The following is a 23,688-nucleotide window of genomic DNA, read 5'->3' on the forward strand; positions in this document are numbered from 1 at the left end:
ATTTATACTTTCACCGCTGATTCCCCTACCCCATATAGACCTTCCATTGTGGAAAATGAAATGAAATACATATATAGGTATCTTTATTGTTTAACAAGATATAGGGCTATATTAGAGTTTGGGTATTAAAGAATAAATTTCTTTTGTTTATTTAAAAAGAAACTACTGAGGATACAAATAGGAAAAACATATCAAATATTTGCTGTCAGATTTTGACAATCTAAATGTTTCTATTTGTGTTTTCACACAAATCCTGTATCAAGTGTCATTTTATTATAGACAAAATGCAGAAATTCGCTTCCAATAAGATGTTCATCGACTCTTAAGCGGCCTGTAACTACATCAAATGGCAAAACAAAAAGGTAACAAACGTGTGGTGAGAGAGATTGACCAAAAAAATTCTACTGACACGTGAGAAAATTGTATCTGTTTTTTAAATAAACTAAAAAATCATACAATGTTTCTTTGTACAATTGATAAAATATCTATACTTAACTTCACTTGACCAAGTTGTACAATATTATAATTGGCGTTCAATAAATTATGTATTCTGTTTTAGAAAAGGAAATAAGTGGTCTCAATATATCTTGCTAGTTACGCGAAATTTGATTTTAAAATTAATCCATAATTTCCTAAAAACTCCTGGCAAAACAGTTTCTAGGAAAACTTTCATTTTCCATAAAAGCCTTTTATAAATATCCATCAATCCCATTTTGTATCTCTAAAATCAAAACATGAGCGACCTTTTCCATCATTAAAAGGAGATAAACCAAGTGTAATATGTAATTAAAACACTAACCTTACTTTTTTTACTTAGGCATAAACCTTTCTTACCAGTTTCAGTGAAAAAGTGATTATATAGTGCTAACATTTTTTCTCCGCAAAATATAGAGCATATAAATTATGCATTTTAGGAGATCACCGCTGTAAAATTTTTTTTATTTTAATAAATAACTAGAATAAGTTTTTCTTTGCACTTAAATCAATTAAATATAACGCCTTTAAAATTATATTGCAGTATTTTGATGGTCCAAATGAATTCATCAGATTGTATAAACATCACAATCACATCACTCATCGCTATAATGATTATAATAATACATAAAAATTTAAGTAATGCCTGTTTTCCCGCTTTAATTTATGAATATAGATTATAAAAATTATATTTTCAATTTTTTAAGATATGGAGAGTTATTATTATATACATAAATCGACATAAATATTGATATCTTTTTAATAACAAAATAATTTAACTACTGTACACAGAGTTATTAGTGGAAAATGAAAAATACCATGCACGTTATATATATATATATATATATATATATATATATATATATATACATATAAAAGTATCAATATATATTTTTAGACATTTTCAATGAAACTCATGGCAACAAACCAAAGTTTTATAGATAAGAATTGAACAAATAAACAACAAATTGAAAATATAACTTCACAAAATCTATATGCAATGAAAACGAATAATACGGGTTTAAAACAAAACTACACCAGCATTCAAAAGGTTAGAGCCAGGAAAATCTACTAGCAAATATATGTTTCAAAAATACTTAACAAGACAGAATAACCAAAAAAACTACTACAAGGAAATTATTGATAAGGTAAAACAAATTCTACAATGGTGTCAAATGGATGCTAAAAAATGGGACACCAAAATATTTATGATGCCTACCATTTGGTAGCGATAGACAGATGTGTAAAAGAAGTATGAGCGTCAGTAATCGTGGCCTTCCTTTGAAGTAATAACAATGTTGCTTTTCCATGAGTAGCAATAGCAGAACGAACTATCTTGGGCGAATGCTGAACGATGTTTTAAAGATTTTCATTTAAGTTAGTTTTAAAGCGGTTTACTTTTAACATTATTAATTGGTTTTTTTAAGGTTTTTATTTAAACATTTTGTTTCACTGAGTTTTAGTTGCTCGAGTTTGGCTTATTTTAAACTGGCACATTATATATATATATATATATATATATATATATATATATATATATATATATATATATATATATATATCGTGTATATATCGTATACTTGTATATACGTAAAGTTAGCTACCGATAATTAGGTTAAGTTTAAATTATATCATGTTTATATATGCCTACAATGTAGAGTCGTGTACTAAAACCAAAACCATGACGAGAACCGAGACTGATTCTCCTCTGTAGAATTTCCACTGCGCTACCACTACCACTAACGCTGAATCAGTCCACTGCGCTGTTTTCTACTTGTCTCTCCCTCTCACTTTTTCATTGTCTTCTCACTTGCTACTCCTGCTGCTGGCAATCTCCATGCTCTATCCTTGCCGTTCCTTTTGCTATCCCCGCTATGCGTCCTGCGCTCTGAGGTCAACATCCTGAACACCCTTATTTCGATTCAATACAAACTCTCTGTTTCAGGAGCGGTGTGGAGTGCCTTCAAATATCCCGGGAAATTTTCACGACCCTTTCATGTTATTTTTAAGAGATAGAAACTATAATTTGATAAATTATGAAAAAGTAGAATGTTCATTCAATAACCAAAATCTATTAATTTAAAAAGATTTTATTAAAAACATCTATTACTGTTGAATATAAATATAGCTAAGTATTTTTTTTTGGGTATAATTGTAAACTATGAAAATTAATATATTTATAATTTTTCTAAAAGAATAGTTTATTATTGGATATGAATTTTTAAAATATAAAGTGGGAATACACAAAAATTTGATATAGAATGTGGGATACAGATCCAAATTAAAGAAAAATCCAATTTCTATAGTCTAAGTTTCAGTTACTCGAAATCAAAGTTAGATTTTTGAAAAAAAAACACGTTATTTAGTGAAATTAGTATAAAACCAAGAACATCAAAAAAACAAGCTCACGAAGTGAATAAGACCTTTTTATATGTTTTTCGTGATGAATGTTTTCGTTTGAGGTCGTTTCTGGTGAAAAATCAGTTTAAAATAATAGATAAAAATTTTACGTTCTAACTACAATAGATCCTGTTACTTAAAGCTTTTTTTTATCAAGAGAGACCCCAAAGACAATTGGAGTAGGAAAATTGAGAACACGGAATCCAATGAACGAATAAAGACCCTATCCTCCTTATATAATAATAGGATTCAAAATTCAATATATTCAATATATATATATATATATATATATATATATATATATATATATATATATATATATATATATTATATAATTTATATTATATAATAATATAATAAAATTATATAATACTTATGTATTCATCGTCTGGGACTGAAATTGTTGTCAAATACAATACGTATAATAAATGTATAACAATAATAAAATTTTACATACAATAATTAATTAAGATTTTCGGTGGTTAATTATTGTTGGTTAAATTTATTGTTATACGTTTATACATATTCCTTATATTGTATTTGACCATAATTTCAGTCCCAGACGATGAATACATAAGTATTCTAAAGCTCGGAAAAAATATTTAGTCCACTTTGATATTTCATTGCCACGTTCCCAATAATAAACCGCTCATAATATAGCTGGCAAAGACAATGTTAAAATTCATATATATGTATATGTCGCGGATTGATCGTTTAAAAATCAAAATCGGCCTTAAACCAGTATATTACTAAGTTGTCTTCTATAGTTACCCGCGTAAAATGGTGAATACCAAAAAAGGAATCTATATATTTACACTATCAGTATTTTTGTTTTGTGGTAGTAGAGGGCTGTTTCTCTGATTACATTTGCTTGACTTAGGGAGAGTTTGTTGTAGTAGATTATATGAATGTTGTTTGGATGACTTTTAATTTTGAATACTACTCGTAGCTTATGGTGTTGATGATAAGGCTGATTATAGGAACCAAGTTGTACTGCACATTCCACTCATTATAAATGAATTGTTAAATCATAAATATCCTATGACAAGTTTTTGACTTCCGTTAAAGCAAAAGTTTTTGTTTTGGACTAATCCTTTCAAATGAGAGCAGTATACCACTACCATTTTCCTGGGGAAATTTAATTCAATATTTGTCGTATATTGGCTTGAAAATTATTGAAATTTGATAGGAAACCAAATATTCTCAATCTAGTAGTTTAGTTTTATAAGTCATTGATGCAGAAAATTCCATTTATTCTTGACTCTTTGATAGGAGATCAATATTGATACGTTTGTCTGGTTCTATTGTGGTTGTATATTGGGGTAGAGACTAATCTATATTATCATTGAATTGGGAATGTGTGGTATTTGTACAATGTTAATCTGTATTTGGGTTTATTGGCAGTTATTTAGTGGTTTTATTGATTAACAATGAAATTGTCACGTTTTGGTCTATTTTTCGAGATACACGTTTTTGTAGATACCTCATTGGAGTTAATCCAATAAAAAGTTCTCTTAGTTGCAGACTTATATTTCGTGTAGTTCCCTAGATTCACCATATCTATTGTGAAACACTTCTAATGGTTATTTAGCAATACTTACTTGGTAACTGATTATTATTTATTTTCACACTACGACAACGGTTTTTCGTATACTTCATTTTTGTTAATTCTAATCACAAAATGTTGACGTTTGTTAAAGAGAACATATGTAATATTTTTTTCTGAATCGAAGCATTTTATTATTTTTTAAGCCAAGATATACTTAGTAAAATACGAACATTGTTTCGTAGTGAAATTTAACATATATTGGAAGCACTACTTTCAGAGGACACTCAAAAATAGTACTTAAGAAATATGCTATACCAGTATATGAGATGTTCTATTTGGAATAATGGAATTTATTCAACATAAGCAAACGTATTTTTTTAAGGTTCGGGTTTTCAAGAGGAGAAATCAAAGAATGTTTTTCATTTCGTTTTTTAATTTCCAGATGATCGAAAATAACAAAATTCTTAACTTATAAAAAATCTATAAACATTATTCATAGCATACAATTGTTAGTAAACGTAAGTTATATTATATTCAAATTTATTCATTTAACAAAATAACTTGAGATAGTTTGTTCAATTAAATATGTGATTATTTGTATGATTGTTATGATTTAACGAAAGTAATCACCTTCCAATGCAAAAATGGATTATGAAGATCAAATCAACAAAAATCTCAGAAAATCACACGAAAGTAGTCTCCAGTAGTCTCCGATAGTATCTGTATTTGGAAAAAAGATTGCTTAAGAGGGAAATATTATAGACTCTATTCGTTGTTAAAAAAAAATTACTTACAAGAAAAATTCTTTTCCAAAAAATTTTAAAACTTTTTATTCCACTATTCTATTGTCTGTGCTTAGAATTTTCCAACCCTATTCTTTTCCTAACATTCTCTCTCACCACTCAAACCCTTCAATCCTACACTTAATAATCCCATTTTTACGTTAGATATTCTAACAGTTTTCCAAAAATATTTTGAATATTTCAAACTATAACGTCGTTACTCTAGAAATTTAACAGCATGTAGCCCCAGATTGTTTATATTTGATCAAATGTAATTTTCAACTAAAAATGAAAAAATTTCCCCCACCTGTGACACCCGTGCATTCACGATCGTCTTCATTTCTATAGAAATTTGCCAATACTGAGATTCAAAATAGTTACGATTAATATAAAACTCAAACATGTCAGGGCATCTATAAAAAAGTTTGTTAATTGGCCATTACAAATATGAGAAATGAAAAATTCAGATGCGATAAGCATTAGTTGACCTGAAGCCAATGTCATTTAATATAATGGTAACGAAGTCTTTGCGAGCTAGAGATGAGCTTTTTCTTTTGTGGAATGTGGCAATGAAACACCAAAGTAGACTAACTAAATAATATATATTCCGAGTTTTCGAATACTTATGTATTCAACGTCTGGAAAATAATTAATTAAAATTTGCGGTGGCTTTAAATTGTATTAATTCAACTTGAAAATCACGGGACTCAAAATTTAATATTCAAAATGATAGAAATATTGATTGATATCCAGAGCAACAATGAAACCACTGAAACAACCCCCACGCTAAGATATGTTTCCATACTACAACTGGGCCAATTATCATGAAATATTCAACAAAAGCTTAAAAATTAAAACACAAAAATCGCAACCAAAATTATTCTAGCAATCAACACAATTTACTCTATCATTCGTCATTTTGAATATTAAATTTTGAATCTCATGATTTTCAAGTTGATCGGAATATATACTAAAGTTAGGTTGTTTTGGTGTTTCATTGCTACGTTACCAATAATAAAATACACTTATATATATAATACTTAGGGGAAACAGGAAAAGGTACATCTCTATTGGTTTCTTTTTCTATGCTAAATTGTTTTCTTTTCTATGCACCAAAATGATCACAAGAAATGACGACTCACGACTGGTGCATCATACCTTCCAACTTGGGATGATCCATAAATTACCATTACCCTATGAATATGAAAATAAATCAGATCCTAGTACTGAAAAACAGAATAAACATATTAAGTCATCCACTCTGAAAAACAAAGAGCTAAACATCAAACTCTTATAGAAAACAGCTATGCAAAAAATCTCCTCTAAAATCATATGGAACACTATCACAAATGATGCAATCAATAACATGTAGAACAACAGTGAAAACAATGAAACAACCCCCACACAAAGATACGGTTCCGTACCACAACTAGGCCAATTATCACAAAAAATTCCACAAATGCTCAAAAATGAAAACATAAAAATTGCAACCAAAATTATTTTAACAATCAACAAAATTCAATCAAAAATAAAATAAAAAGAAGAACCTTCACAACAGAAAAATTGCATTAACAATAATCCTTGTATGAATTGTGATAAGAAATACACAGGCCAAACCTCTCGAACTTCACAACAACGCATCACACAATACCAGTTGTGTGATTGCAGAATCTTTGACGTAATTGCGACCTATCTGAACATATAATGAATACAGGCCACAAAATGAGCTTTGGAGAAGCCAAAATTTTGGGTATAGAAAATAAATAAAATAAAAGAGTAATTTTAGAATCCTTCTACATAAAAAGTAACCAGCCCAGCATGAACAAAAGATCTAACACAAAAAATATCAGTAAAAATTTCAGAAACGGGAAAAAATCACATAAGCGAAGTCGCCTTTTGGATCATAGAGGAGAGAGCAAATATGGCAAACAGTTTCTCTCAACTCAAAAAAAGGGTTGAGTAACTGGCAATGACTTCATCACACCAAACTTTCAATCAAATTTCAAATATTATCTTTCGCGCTGAAACCAACAAATGACAGTAATGTGGGCAAAAATTTGTCTTAAAATAATATAAACAAATTTAAACCTCACTAAAAAATAACCAGTCCAATAAGACAAATTTGTTTAACTTGAAACTCAACTACTCAACTACTAATCAATTCAATAGATCACCTACATCATGAATATCAAAATAAGAATAAATTAAAAATAGAAATTTGTTTTAATAAGAAAAATTAATTTTTCATTAGTTCTACATCTCAAATATATAGCAGTAATCAATTGAATTATTTGTAGTTTCATTAGAATTTACAAAATAGAGGTATAAAGTTTACTTAAATTATTGAGGTATTTTTTATCATTTATAGCTTTTTTTATCATTCTTTTGAAAAATAATTTAAAAAAAAAACTAATTTTAAAACTTTAAGAGATCTAAAATTTAGAAGAATATACATATATAAAAGGACTGAGAAATAAGAAATTGAAGAAATATATATATATATATATTTTGTTGAAACATGAAATTAGATTAGCTATATTTTGCATAGGCTAATTTAAACTGACTCACTCCTAATTATATTTATTAAATCCTATGCAAAAAAAGTTCGAACAAAAGTGGTACTTTTTTATCAACAATGGTAATGATAAACGATTTTGTACTTTTGAAAAATAAATAGAATAACATTACCTTAGTTAAAGTACATTTGTTGAAGTAATTGAATTTCAGCTTAATAGAAACTTTAAATCTGATCAAAATTTTCTAGCAACAGTTTAGTATATTTGTATGACATATTTGGAATAGCATAGACTTTCATTTTCATAATGATTGTTTTTCTTGATACAATAATTCAAATTAAAATTTTCTATCGTTGGCTGATTCAAGTTGCCTTTGAATTTTAACTCAATCTTCCAGAAATCGGACACTTCTCGAATAATGGTTTGGCGTGAGAGAAAAAATGCAATTTCCTATCACAGATAAAGTAATTGTTATCTTAGTCACATGGATTTTTATAATCTTGAACAGACACGTAATTAAGTAACTTGAACATGACGTCCTTAGTTTTTTTCGCGTAGTTAAAACATTATATCAAATATATATCGGGACATAACAAGAATAAATAAAAATACGGTAATAACGACTCTAGTCATGAATAGTGTTCATATACCATTTTTAAGGTAAATTCAAATAAAATTCACGGTAATTTCTAGCAGCCAGAAAGCTGGTCTTCGAAGAATGTTTGTAAACTATTCCTATAATTAATTATAATGATCTCCTAGCGATTTTCTACGAGGAACTCACCCCTTCAAAATACCCTAACGTAGTCTAAGTACCAGAGAGCCAATTTCCATTACCACTTTTAGATAGAAATGCGTATACGTCAGTAAACATGTTAGTATTTTAAATTGTACACGTCTCGCTCGACAAGAGGAAATAGCTTCACTCGAAACTACAATTTAAGTCATTAATGAATGTTATTCTTCTTAAAATTTTTGAATAATACAAAACTGATTAGCTATTGCTGCATATATTCATATCACGAAATATTTCAATTTTAGAAATATTTTGTGCGAATTATCAAATTAATGTTTGTCTCCAATTGTACGAGCGTACAAACGCAGAATCGAATTTTTATTTAATAAAATTTCAACATAATAGACTCAATGTCCGTATCTAACTACAAAACGATGGTTCTGTAATACTGTTCCTAGTAGACTTAAGCATTTTTCAACTTCTTTCACTAAAAAAGACACTTCACATAATTTTTTATAACACTAGTTTTAGGCTATGTTCGTCATAACGATGTTAGGCCGATGGTATGATAATACTATTTTGTAAGAATCAAAATGTGATATGTCTTAAAATGACGCTTCTACTAAATATGTTCCGTCTAAACCACTTCCTGTTTGGTTGGTTTGAGCTGCTGATGCAGCGGGCATATATTTCCCACAGGTTTGTTGGTACCTTCTTGGGCAACAACGACCACAACAAGATTGTAGAAGTCCCATTGAAACTGCTGAATGAGCTGGACTGGCCATTGGAGATGGAGAGCCAGGTCGTTTTGGATGACCATTATATGGTACCTGAAAAACGTAAAAAAGTAAATGAATTTAAATCAGTTGAAATTTTTATATATTACTAATTGATTGTATAAAGCTCAATTAGTCTCACGATATAATCTCTAAAATATATTTTTCAACTCGTCGAAACGTCCTCAAAATATTTAAATTAGGGTTTTTGCATCTTAACAATCACAAGATAAATTCTCTGAATTTATTAATTCTCAATCAACTCACATCCCAATCCTTTTTTAATATCATAAATAGAATAATTTTTTCTTCATACGCAAACTAAATAAATCTCCTTCATAACTTTTTTTGGTAAGTGAGATAATATAAAATAATAGTACTTTGATTTTTGTTAAATAGGATATTGATGCCTATACCAATGTCAGTTGCAAAAACTTTTTTTCAACTGTTACCTCAAGCTCCACAAATTCTCTATCGGTAGTTTTCTCTAGACAGCGCAATAAATGATGGTGTTGTAATTCGAAAATATCCTCTTCTCTATAATTGTCATCCAATTCTATTCCAGATTCTTGTGCTGCTAACCGTGCTTCTGCAGCTTTCTTTTTACTAACAAATGCTGCTCCCGATGAAGCTTTGGCAATACGAATACGAGCTAGTCTCGCTTTCTAAAAAATAAATATACAGTTTACTTGACTGAAAACATGAATTTCAATTATGCTGTAATGATATTATTGAGTATTGGGAATACGTGGCTCTGATTTGCAATAGTTTTAAACAGAGACAATTTGACATTGTAAAAGAGAATAGCAAGTATGACAGTTGAATTCATCAACTAGGTCAAAAATACAGTATATATAATAAATAGGAGTACGAGTTTGAAACGATACCTCACAAGAATTCACAAAGATCGTCGCCTATTATTAGCTTCAAGAGATAATTCTCATGGACAATTATTGCAATATCAACTCATTAGTTTGTAGAACATGGAAAGGTCCTTGGAATATGAAGTGTTTGCAGACGGAAAAGATATTATGAATTAGGAACGGAACACTATCGTCTTGAGTGATAGTGAAAAAGACACAACTTGAACGTCGTAACCCTCTATTTTTTATTGAGCTGCATGTACAAGCCAATACTTGCGGCTTGAGGTCACCTTAAGTCTTCATCAGAGGCAAAATAACTGCACAATTATCTTTTCAAGAAATATTGGAACATTTTCTCCTCAAGATAACTCTCCGTCACACATAACAAAGCATACTTTGAATTACTTCACGTGGTTAAAATTTTTATTTTACCCTGACCACTAAGATCGTAGGGTGTGGAACATAATCGGTGGAGAATTAAGAAAGTACATCGTCATATTCAATCATGTCGCATTAGGGAGTGTGTAAAGCATATATTAGATATTTCGGTCTCCTAGATGTGTATGGCAAAATATTACTGAAATAAAATAATTTTTAGTGTGTGTTCGAGTATCTATGTCAACGAGTGTAAATATAGAAGTATACCTATTAATTTCATGTCTCTATCCTTAAATAGTACGAACATATACAGATCATGAGGCCAAAAAGATCAGTAAAATATTAACGTGAGAACTATTGTAAAATAATACAGCAACAACTTTTATGCTCAAAGCCTCAAAAAGTTGTTCATCTCCTCCCAGTAAAAAATAATGAAATTATTTGATTGAATACTACTAGAATTAATTGATATTATATCTACCCTTTGAGCTTTCCGTTTGTCTGCTCGTTGGTTTTGGTGATATATTCTGCTAAAATTAGATACGATAACAGGTACTGGTAAAGCAATAACCAGGACACCACTTAAAGAACAAACTCCACCAACTATTTTTCCAGCTATAGTTGCCGGCACCATGTCTCCATAACTGAAAATTGAACATATCAGTTTATAAATTTCCATCCAATTTAATCACCTATAAACATTAGAATATCTATTGACCTTGGTATATATAAAAAATGTACGCATGGGTGGTACCAAAGCTGGTAAAATATTTGTATTTCTAAAGTGGAGAAATTGATAAAAATGATAAATAATATTTCTCTGCCACGAATTAACTGAACAAAGATAACTAGGCATTTAGAAACAATAAATGTGATTTCACACCGCAAATTTTTATGAAATACTTATATGATTAACTTAATAAAAGTTAAGAAAATGCTAGGTAAAACCAGAATACCGAAATGTATACATCTAGTAAATTACCGTCTTTTCTAAGTATCAAAAAACAGAACCAATCAAATTTCAAGTAAAAAATATTTCAAAGCAAAATGACAATTGTACATATTATCCTATCGATTGAATTTATTACAATACTCTACTTACAATAGCTGTAGGCCCAGAAAAAAGTTTTCAAAAGTTTTATTAAACCCAGTACCCTCACACACTTTATTCGATATACAATCGCGAGCAAACGTAAGATTGCCTTGAAATGAGGTTTTTTGGTACAACCAAAAAATACATTACAACTAAACATGATAATTTAGACTTATTCTATTTAAAATATAACCGCTAAAGAACTAAACAACTGAAATAAAACACACAAACAAAAAAAAAATTCTGTTGAATAATCTTCAAAGATAAAGTAAGACATGACGATACTTTATAATTCTTAAAAAATATTAATCTAGTCACCTTATGACTTTATTATTTATGGAGATTGAAACAAATTGTTAAAATTAGAACAAAAATATCTACTACTTTCAAGCAAATAGATTTTAAAACTGAGATAAATAAAGTTATCCACCCTTTTGATCTAGGTGTTTTACTGTATACTTGACTATACTTTCGAATAATGAAAATAAGATGAGAGGTTACGGGAAAGAAATATGGCCATCCTCTAATCATAAATACCAAATTAAATGCTATTCATTATAGACATGGAATACCGTCTATGTGAAGTTTAGTTACCTATATACTAAGTAGTCTAAATATTATTTGAGTTACAAAATAAAAAAAATTATGGGGTCTGCAATGAACATGAAGTACTGTTAGTAGTGATAGCTGTATGAAGATGAATATATTCTAACCAAGTTATCAAAATATCTCATAATAAAATCTGAAAAAAACCAAAAGGATAGTCGATAATTACTTTTCATTCATACACAGAATAGGAAATAGTGAAACTGAATTTTGTAAAAAGTTGTCGTGTCTCAATTTCAAAAAAGAAGACAGGTTTTAGTGAGGATGTCTCGATCCTATCATCATATACATCATCGATAAAAATTGTCCAAAAGATTGACTTTTTGCGGAAAAAAATGGAAGATAGTCGTGCAGATGATGTACCATAAACGAGGTCAGAGAATGAAAAGAATTCAAAAAGTCGGGAGAAGTCAAAAATGTTAAGAATGACAGAAACAAAAGTATATAAAGAATTTAAATAATCAGAGAAGAAAAAATGTTATATAGACATGAATTAGAAAACACAAAAGAAGACAATAAGTTACTGCGCACAGTTGTTAGAAATATACTACTCACAAATAAAATACAATGACTATCCCGGCCCGTAAAGAACAAGTCGGAGACATTACTAAAAGAAGCGCAAGCGGTAGATATAAAAATTGAAGGAGCGAGAAAACTTAATAAAACACATGTCTGCTAGGATTAAATAATGATAAAGATAAGCAAAGAAAGGGAGGCAAGAATAGACAAAAACGTCGATTGACATTACCATCGGAATATATATTATCGTTGACTACGCTAGATTTCTACCCGACCAGTGGTTCGCAATTGGAAGTGAAGATAACGCCAGTTAGCGTTCGAAGAAACTAAAACCAAATTGCTGAGCAGACCCAATAGTTCATACTTCAACCAAACTGATGGTACGATATATTGATACAGTATCGTCATGGAAGAGATACTTTCGATTCTATCCTACTCCATCTGAATGGGGTACCTCCAATCACACAAATGGCGATGGAAGTAGAAGGGGAATTTCGTCTGTCTCTACCATTTTTTCAAGTCACGATCCAAAAATTTGTTACGCTTAATTTCTTCCACTCATTTATTTCAAACTTATTCATACCAACCGTTTTCTCAATGGCCAGTGCCATAATCATTACCGACAATACGAAATATTCTGGTATAGGATTACATAGAACAGAAGAAAGAGAAGAGAGAAAGAGAAAGAGAGAGAAAGAGAGAAAGAGAGAAAGAGAGAAAGATGAGAAGAAGAGAGAAAGAGAGAAGATGGAGGAAAGAGAGAAGAAGAGAAGAGAGAAGAGAGAACGAGAGAAAGAGGAGAAAGAGAGAAGGAGAAAGAGAGAAAGAGAGAAAGAGAGAAAGAGAGGAGAGAAGAGAGAAAGAGAGAAGAGAGAAAGAAGAGAAAGAGAGAAAGAGAGAAAGAGAGAAAAGAGGAAAGAGAGAAAGAGAGAAAGACAAGAAGAGAGAAGAGAGAAAGAGAAAAAGACAGAAAGAGAGAAATGCTTTATTGTAAAAAAATTGTTACAATTTGGGGACAAAAGCTTGTAAAAACTAAAAAACCAACATGAAAATAATTAAATATGAATAAGATACAAATAAAACAATATTCAATATACAGAAGAAACCCACAATGAGTAACAAAATTATGGGTAAGTCCATAGTAAAAATTAAACCAGTATGCAGTATGAGTAGAAAGCACTTATAAAATATTAATTTTATTTCAGTTGGCAAGTAATTGTATTTTTTCTGTAAAATGTTGAGCCCTTAGCTAATTCTGGACATGTTCCGCGTTAATAAGTGGATAGCCGTGCAACGATCTTTCTGAAATTGGAAGGAAGTTTCAAAATTTTTGATCTTTTAAAGAAGTCTCTACAGTGAACCCTGCTGTTTAGTCCTAGTAAATATCTAACAGCTCTCTTCTGTAGTGTGAAGAATCGCTCAAATTGAGTCGTACCACACGTACCCCAGAAGAAGAGGGCATATCGGAGATGCGTCTCAATGGGGGCATAATAGACTGTTGAGGAGGTGGATAAGTTCAGTTCCTCGGAAACTGATCTCAACGCAAAACAGGAGGAACTTAATTTTTAAAATAAGGCGGCAATATGTACCTAACTCCCATTTCAAGGAATTGTCCACATCAAGCCATAAGAATTTTACAGATTTAACGACGTCAATGGTGGTGTTATTTAATAAAAAGGGCATCAATATATTTTTAAATCGTAAAACTTCAATTTTAGAAAGGTTGAGACAGGGAAGATTAGGATCGCACCATGATTTGATAGTGATTAGGTCACTACATATGGTCCTATGAAGTGCCGTAAGATCAGGGTTGCGCCAAGAGAAACTAGTGTTGTCTGCAAATAGACATGTTTTATGTACCACCGATGTCTAGATAGGCGATATCGTTTATAAACAGAAGAATCAAAGTAGGGTTTAGTACTGAGCCTTGGGGCACTCCATATTCTATTGGCTTGAAAAGACATCGTTGTATCAACCCTTACAAGCTGAGTTGGTAAGGTATGTGTTCCCCTGAAACCGCAGTACTGCAATTTGTTAATTAAAATATTATGATTAACACAATCGAAAACTTTTGAAACATCACAAAAAGTTGTTGCGTTGGAGTGATGGCTGTTAAGGCTAGAGTAGACATTATTTAGGAGGTAGAATATTTGTGTATTTGTTAGTAAAAAACCCAAATTGAGGGTAGTAAGTTTTTTGTATTTAAACAGAAATGGTAAAAGCCTCTTTTTGACCAATCTTAGATTGGATTGGTGGAAAGGAGTGCGATTGAGCGATAATTCGATGCTTGATTTTTAACTCCTCCTTTACGCAGAGGAATAATTCTAACCGTCTTAAGGCAATTGGGAAAAGTGCCATTTTGAAATGAAACATTAATTAAAGCGGTAAGGTGATTTAATGTGCAATCGGGCAGACTCGAAAACATTTTTAATGTAAGTCCATCAGTTCCAGATGAATATTTATCCTTGATGCCATTGTACTGCGAAGCTCTGCTAAAACTACGGGCATAAAGAAGAAACTGTGTAAGTTAGCAATAGCATCAGGGAGATATGAAAGCGAATCGTGAGGAGTTATAGAATTTGATACATTTTTGACTACATTCACAAAGTAATTATTGAGGTTATCAGGTAAAGTAGAGATTATGCTCGATGAAGAAGCTTTATTTCTTAGATCATTCACAATGATCCATGTTTCTTTCAAACATAACGAAAATTGGCAAATCTCCTATTATTAAAATATCTTTGGCAGCCTCTATTGTCTTTTGAGTTTTCTGTATAGTTTCACGTAAGTTTTGAGGAAGACACTATCCGAGAATTTCCTTAGGTGAGATAAAGATAGCATTTTTTTTTGTAGATATAGGTATACCTTCAGTGGACCAGCTCATTATCATTTAACCAATGTTCAGTGATGGCAACAATTTCTAGAAAATTAATCTGTTTTGTGTCTTAGGGATTGAATAATAATAAGAAACAAGCTCAGCATGCTATCTTTAAATCTTTCACAGGATGCTTACTTCTCCGATTGCGTCATTTTAACTAAAAATTTTTACATTCACCTCGAGAACTACTGGAATAATATTTACTATGGCTTTCCCTAATTTTTTGAAGCTGTAGAAGTTTCTCCGTTGAATAAAAAGACCTGAAGGCGGAAAGATCTGCTTCAACTGAACCAATACCATACGCGTTGTGGAAGCGATAATATAACTCACGCAAGGAATCCAAGTCGCTAGGGAGCAAATAAAATGCTGAAGGTGTTTTCTTCATTCGTCTAATCATTCGTATAATTGCATAAAGGGATAGTGAGAAGTATATAGACATTTTTATTGCAGAATAACGGGAGAGAACGTACGTTTGAGAAGACTTTCTGTAAACATAGTCATAGCGATAATGAAAAATCAGTTGGAATTGAAGGGTTAACTACTAACCCAAGAAGTACAAAGCCATGCTGGCATGCAAAATTTTTAGGTGGGGAAAGCATAACAGGTTACACTGAGGAAAGTTTTCCTTATGGAAACTACAATAAAATGTGTATAAGTGTAAATCAGACGTAAATGATTATGGAATACCTAATTTTCATTGTGGTATTGAGATTGAGATTGACCATTCTTTCACGTTTGGTGATTTTTCTAAACAATATATGACTTTGTAATGAGAAAATATTATTTCTCTTGTAGCAATTTGAGGTTGTTCTCTTAGTGTAACCTATTGTATATCACGACAAATGATATCACGATTTTTAAACCTTTTACAGTTGTCATCTTGGAACTAACTCCGATCATACTATATACTTATAATGGAAGAAAATAATGACCATAACCCAGACTTTCGACCCTGACAGACCTTTTTAGGGCGAGATTTTCCGTTAAGAAATCTAAATTTTTGGCTCAACATAATCTTTCAATTTCAAACATATGCTTTTTATTCACTAGTTAAGTGTTAACTAGTTAGTTAATAACACATTCACTCAATCTTCTGTTTAAAGAAAAATGTTTGATCAATTTTGTTAAGTATTCATCAGTTTTTGTGGTCGACAGACATTTCGTCCATTCCTCATTGTTAACTAATTCATTTTATCATCCCAAAACAATACACAGATAGTAGCATACGCTGATGACCTGGCAAGTCTGGCATTGGATAAGAAGCCTAGAGAAATGTATAGTGCAGTTAACGGAAAGGTCGGTGAAATCGGATTGGAGGTTAATGTCCAAAAATAAAATATATGTTGGTAACCAAGAGAAGGACAAATAATGAGAAGTCAAAGAGAGGTTCAAAGTATATGGGTGTGACAATAGGCGAGACAAATAATAGAAGCATAAAAGTAGCGGAAAGAATCAGAGCGGCAAATAGAGCGTACTGGAGATATGTAAATTTTCTGAGGATTAAAGATCTGAGCACGATCACAGAGTTGAGAATATACAGAACAGGAATTAGACCAAACATTACATATGGTGCTGAAACCATTTGCCTTTCAAGAAAGGACGAAGAAGATCCTAGCATATTGGAGAGGAAGATCTTTAGGAAGATACTGGGACAGATCAAAAGAATACGTGAAAAGGTTCATGATCACGAGATCAAGAACGAGGTGAAAGATAATGATATGGTAACAGTGATAAAAATCCAGGGGCTTAAATAGTTTGGACATATGCAAATAGAGATCCAAGAGCCTTGGATAGGTACCAGAGTAAAAGCCACCCATCGTATCGCCAAAGCCGATGGGAATAATATGTAATGCAGGATATTGCAGCATGCTGGGAGATGAACTGGAGAGAAATCGTGGAGGATAGAAAGGGGTGAAACAGAATAATGTGGGAAGTGAGCAAGAAGCTGTGATAGGTTGAAAGAAAAAAACTCAAAGCGGAGTGATTCACCGTTAATCTGTAAATATTCCTAAATAATGCATATTTTTTATACGATAAAATAAAAATTGACATTTTATTATTTAGTGAATACGTTTTTAGTTATAATTCCACAGTATTATAGTGGATAAAATATAAACTCAACAGACGACCAAAAAATGAGTGACTAGGGTCAGTATTGTCAGTGCAATCGTAATACCTAGTTTGTATATGCTTAAATAAATGTAGAAATAGCTTTGTTCACGGGTCAAATTCTGAATAAATTACGCATGCGTAATTTCAAAATTGTCGTTCGCGGGGGGATGAAGTTGTAAATTCAGGGAAAACTTTGATAATTATCTTGATTCATTTTATATTAAGCATAGGAATAATATATTGGCAATTTTTTTTATTGGATATAATAACCATATCGTAAGAAAAAATTTATGAAGAATTCTTAGTTAAACTCATCAAAAAATTCTAGTTATTTATGCAATATTTATTCATGATTCAATAAATTGAAACGCAATATAATTAGGTACGCCAAGAATTACGTAAAAAGCAAACAAAAAACAAGGTTCCTATATAGTATGTTCTATTTTAGTAGCACTAGATAGAAATTAAACTATAAAAGTTAAATATAAATCAAATCATAAAATTGATAGATGAGTCAAATTTTATAGGAAATTGGTCAAATATTATAAGAAATTGAACAATAAAATACAAAATATTTTTTACTCTCTATAATTTATTGCAGCAGAGTCAATTCAGACAGCGCTATTAAGTTGTAAATAGTGTTGTTGGCTGCTCAGCAAAATTTTATATTACACCTCGGTCATTTTAAAATGCACTGTACTTTATCCTTTATTTGATACATAGTCACAGAGTAAATAAAATGGAACACTTGAAATAAACTGAAAAAACACAGAAACACATAGTAAGAAATCTCAAAATAAGCAAATAATTCTAATTTAGAATTAGAACAAAACCGTAATATCCAAAATTTACACGGGTAATGAATTCTTATGTACTCAAGTTCTTATGGCTTGTTAGTCAGTTAAATGGAAAACTGGTATACATAATACACCACATTGATATTGATATATAATTTGATTACTTGTTTTGATTGTAGGTCTCCTTTCAAAGAAAATCAGTTTAAAATAACAGGAACTTTTTCGTTCCGTTCCGACCTAGTTATGTCTTTATCATAATATCAATTCACGTTGACAATTTGCGCAATTATATTAATCAATAATTCACCTACATCATGGATATCAAAATAAAAATAAAATCAAAACAAAAAAGTTGAAAGAAAGTAGTTGTATCAGAATTTATACAATAGAACTATAAATTTTACTTAAATTGTTTAGGTCTTTTTTATCATTGATTATCGTCCAATGTATGTGAACAATTTCCAAAAATTCTCTTCTTGATACCGTTTCGAGAATTTTCAAATCTTTAAAATTGATTGTATGTTTTCTTTTAATATCTCATGGTTTTATAACCTTTTAATCTATTTTCTAAATACTATGATATCTGTCCAATGTAAACAACATCACAATCATTGCAAGGTACTTGATATACAATATTATTTTCATATTTAGGGGTTTAATATTTTAGTTCAGTGTAACATTTATAACCTATGACCTTAATGACTTATATAATGTGGCATCAAGAACATTAATATTATTTTTTGTTCGATTAATTTCGACTGTGAATTGAACTTTTTGTGATGAGAATTGAATTTTAGATTTATGTGTTCAATTTGATTTTTCGGTATAGTAACGATGCATGCATTACGTATATGCAGATCATCTACGTAAAAAATATTCATATTAAGTTTGCCTAATATCTTCTATTAGTAATTAAGCTATAACACCTGATATTTCTATAGCTGGTATGAATTCGTTTTGAGGTATGTCTGTATTCTTCAATTTTGTCCCATTTTGTCATTCATATATCTTTTACAATCGTAATATGAATACTTGTATATAAAGAACCTACATATAACGATATTATAATTCTTTGTTTTTAGTTATAATTTGAAGTTTAATATTGCTGTAGTTTTTTGTTTTTCAATTTATTAAATTAGTGATAATATTAAATGTATGCAATCTTCTTTTATTTTGAGTTTTGTTATTTAAATGATTGGTGCTGTATTCAATATTACATAGGATATTTGTCATTATAAATATTTTTTGTAAAATTGGGACTAAATATAGAACATCATTAACTTTATCTGGTATTTCAAAATCAGTTAACTTTTCGATCCACTTTGCTTTTAATTCATCTGTATTTTTATCGATAGGTTGTTGTTTCAATATTTAGTTATCAATTTTAATGTTTTTTGTTTTAATTTTAAATTGTTCTAGTTCTTTCCTTTACATTTTCCCCAAAATTTTTGTAAAATGTTATAAGGAATTAGTTTACCTATTTTAATGTTTATGTTTATCATCAATTTATATTCCAATTTCCTAATTCAAATTGTTTTACTAATAGTACTAATTAGTATAAAAATATTGTGAAAAAATCTTATAACAAAACAAATACGAGAAATCATCATGTGGTAAATGATCTATTAATTTGCGATATTTTCATATCATTCAAATAAAATCATTTTACATGAAATTTTTCTTTCTCCAACTACACTAGTTTCAATTTATATATCTTCCTACAAAAATACTGAATTATTTAAAACGAAAATATGTATATAAAAAATCCTCATGAAATTTATATTGAATTATCAAATATAAATACCATTAAATTCACATGAAATCTAAATGTTATGATAAAATTGACAAATGACTGTATATTGGTAGCGGAAACAACGTATTTGGAAAGAAAATATACAATTTGATAATTTGGTCTTGAATTAAATACAAATAAATATTAACTTACCCCAACGTGGTCATTGTGACTATGGTGTACCAAAATGCTGCTGGAATTGACGTAAAGGTTTTCCCAACATTTTTTTCGGCATAGAACATTACAGTTGCAAATATAATGATCGCCATTGCCAATGAAAATACAAGAAATCCTAATTCGGAAGCGCAAGATTTAAGTGTGTAGCCCAAAATTCGAAGACCTTGAGAATGTCTTGAAAATTTGAAAATTCTGAAAACTCTAAATACTCGTAAAGTAACAAATGCACCAGAAACATCATCATTGTCTGTAATACCCAGTCCTATATAATATGGTAAAATAGCAACTACATCTATAATACTCATGACTGACCTTACAAATTTATAACGATTTGGTGCCGCGAACATCCTGAGAAGATACTCTGCCGTAAATATCATTACACAGGCTGTGTCTAAGCAGAAAAACACTATCTTATAACGTTCTCCACAAGGCAAAGAACCAGCTCCTCCAGGTCTACTACCGCATGGTACTGTTTCGACAACGTTTGCCATTACTGAAACTGCTATGAAAAACCCTGTTACATAGTAAAATACTAGGGCAGCTGTTGATGTATGAGGATTTTCGAATGCCCTCCACATTTTTTGTCTTATGTTCGTTAATTGCTGAAGATGTTGATCGCCATTTTCTGAGAGTTTATCATCCATAAGTCTTTCGGCATTTTCTCGTTTTCTATCTCTGTAGTCTTCATAACAACAGTCTCCTATGACATCGGGAAGTATACCGAAAAATGCTAACTCTTCATCGTAACTTGTTAAACATTCGTGTTTAGGGTAATGTAATTTACCTGTTCTATAGTAATTCAAAATATGTCTGAAAATATCCGGATCTCTATCAAAGAAGTATTCTTTAACATCTTCATCGTAGAAAAACTCTCTTTCGTTCGATCCTAAGAGAGTGTCTGGATATTTTTCCAATGTATTTCTCCAAGTTTCGAAACGTCGCCCGGACACATTAATTAGCAACTTTTCGTCATCGGCCTTTCTTCTGTCTTTTGGTACAGGGGGTGGAGGTAAAGGATGTGTAGCTATGGGCACCCAACCTATGGCCGCCGCCCGCGCGAAAGGCAGCCAAGCGGCGACCGAGGCCATGCTATGAGGAGGAATGTTCACACAATATTTATTTTCTTTGAATATTGACTAAATGATTCTATCGAATCCTTATAACACTATTAACTATCTCACTTCCACGTTAAGGCTGCTGTGAATGGAAATTTTAATGAAATTTCAACTAACACTCACCACCGTGTTATTTGTTTTGTAGTAATTAACGCAGAACCGGAGAGCCAGTCTGCATTTACATGTACGTTTATCCATACATGACTATTGAAGTACACTAAGTCAATTAGGAAGATGTAAATATTGGAAAATACGTGCGCGCGATATTAAATTATCATTCTTTGTTTCAATATGTAATCTGAACCTAGAGCACTGCTGCAACGGCGTCGAGGAATCGAGGATAGAGTCAAGCCAACTACCGAATGTGATAGAACGAGAGAGAAGGGAAGTGAGCGGGGATAACGATCAAACAGCGTGTTTCAGGAATTTTAGACGCGGCGCGGCACGATGTCTCGTCTGGGCAACGCCGCTATGCTTACGTTTACGCTTTCGAGCAAAGCCCATCGATTCCCGCCGAAAAATTAATAAAACCAGAGACGTTCCTAAAATAATGAATGCGGATTTTTCAGAAATTGCAGTGATTCATGTTTAAACAATTGTTATAGAGACTGTATAAGTTAATAATGGTGAATACAAATACTTATTCCAAAATGTTCATTTTATAATGATAAACGTAGGTTTTCAACTTTACATGAAATTGGAGTATTAAAAATAAACAGTTGGATTTAGGACAGATATATTTCAAATTTTTATGGTTACGCATCAAAAGTGTGTATTTATGTTAACTTCAAGCCATTTATCGAAGTAACAAGAAATCTCTATTTTTTTCCAATCTAAATAATTATTTACAGCCGTGACAATAAAGTCAAATTATATATAATTCTACATTAAAAGATGAACATTCCTTTAGTCTTGTTATTATGAATCAATTTGTTATATTTAGATCTCTCTTGGAATGGAATATAGTGTATTTACAGATTTTTTTTTGTACGTCTATGCTTAAATCTACTGATCAAGACATCTCAACATCCAACTTTCTACCGGCACATGCGCTTATGTGAAGTTTACTAAATTATACGACGCATGTTCCTTTTAATCGATTCAAATCTTCCGAGTGCATTGCGTCGAATAGATCTAAATACCATTATTGCTGTCTTACTCATAATAATTATCTCTTTTGTTCTAAACATAGCATTAAGTGTTGTTTCATTAACTACTTTATTTTTACCAGTAGCCGATTTTTTATTTTGGTAATACAGACAATTATGGAAAAGTTTAAATGTTGAAATCGAAATAATATGAACTGTATTTAACAAGGCTGTTTTAGTAATTAATGTGAACGAGATTTACTTTATATGTCGCTGTGAAAAAGCTATTTTCTCATAAACTATAAAATGTAGTGTTTAAAATGGATAAAATTGAGATTTAATTATAATTTTTCTTCGCTTTTTTCTCTACATGTTTTGATTTCACAAGATAAAACACTAAACCAAATTAACTAAAATTTCACTACAATCTCATCATATTAATATGATTTTTCAACAAAAATGCGTCTTCTAATATAATATATTTGGCTCCTAATATTTAATTCATAATAAGAATTCAATTCATAAATTTAAAGAAATTTATAAAATATCTAACAATTAGGAAATTAGTTAGAAATATGCATATATATATATATATATATATATATATATATATATATATATATATATATATATATACTTATATATTTCTATCAACGCCAATTTAAATATTGAATTCTGAATTTTATGAGTTTAAAATTTTTACAAGCATTAACAATATCAAAAATCATCGGAAATCTTAATTAATTATTCCCCAGTCGATGAATACATAAGTATTCGAAAGCTCGGAAAATATTAAAGTTAGTCCACTTTGGCGTTTCCGGCAAAGACTTCTTTACAATTCATATATATATATATATATATATATATATATATATATATATATATATATATATATATATATAGATATATATTTAAAAATTTCCTCAATTTCTTATTTCTTAGACCTTTTGATAAAGACGTCAAAATTTATCTTTCTTTTAAAAATTACCAAAAAATGCTTTAATATATCAAAAGTTCTAAGAAATAAGAAATTAAAG

General features: G+C 30.3%; 2 protein-coding genes across 5 annotated transcripts in view; both read right to left on the reverse strand.

The window, feature by feature from the left end:
• The window catches only part of LOC130900118 (neuronal acetylcholine receptor subunit alpha-7), a 39,888-nt gene extending 37,670 nt beyond the window's left edge, over positions 1–2,218 (reverse strand). The window contains exons 1-2 of one of the 4 annotated variants that reach the window (XM_057810479.1): positions 2,126–2,218; positions 1,694–1,951 (exon numbers count right to left, since the gene is read on the reverse strand). In XM_057810479.1, the coding sequence (XP_057666462.1) occupies positions 1,694–1,784 (91 nt within the window). In that variant the 5' untranslated portion in view covers positions 1,785–1,951; positions 2,126–2,218. Of the gene's footprint in view, positions 1–1,693; positions 1,952–2,078; positions 2,102–2,125 lie in introns of those variants that run through there. The other 3 variants (XM_057810500.1, XM_057810491.1, XM_057810509.1) reach the window with 3 other exon arrangements.
• A 2,620-nt stretch (positions 2,219–4,838) lies between these two features.
• LOC130900141 (potassium voltage-gated channel protein Shal) lies at positions 4,839–22,409 on the reverse strand. The gene is made up of 4 exons (XM_057810536.1): positions 20,425–22,409; positions 10,956–11,118; positions 9,686–9,898; positions 4,839–9,287 (listed from the first exon to the last, which is right to left on the reverse strand). The coding sequence occupies exons 1-4, from the start codon at positions 21,534–21,536 to the stop codon at positions 9,063–9,065; spliced, it is 1,713 nt and encodes a 570-aa protein (XP_057666519.1). The 5' UTR covers positions 21,537–22,409; the 3' UTR covers positions 4,839–9,062.
• Positions 22,410–23,688: the final 1,279 nt, after the last annotated feature.

This window comes from Diorhabda carinulata, chromosome 1 (genome assembly GCF_026250575.1).
Source record: "Diorhabda carinulata isolate Delta chromosome 1, icDioCari1.1, whole genome shotgun sequence".
In the NCBI taxonomy this organism is placed as follows: Eukaryota; Metazoa; Arthropoda; class Insecta; order Coleoptera; family Chrysomelidae; genus Diorhabda; species Diorhabda carinulata.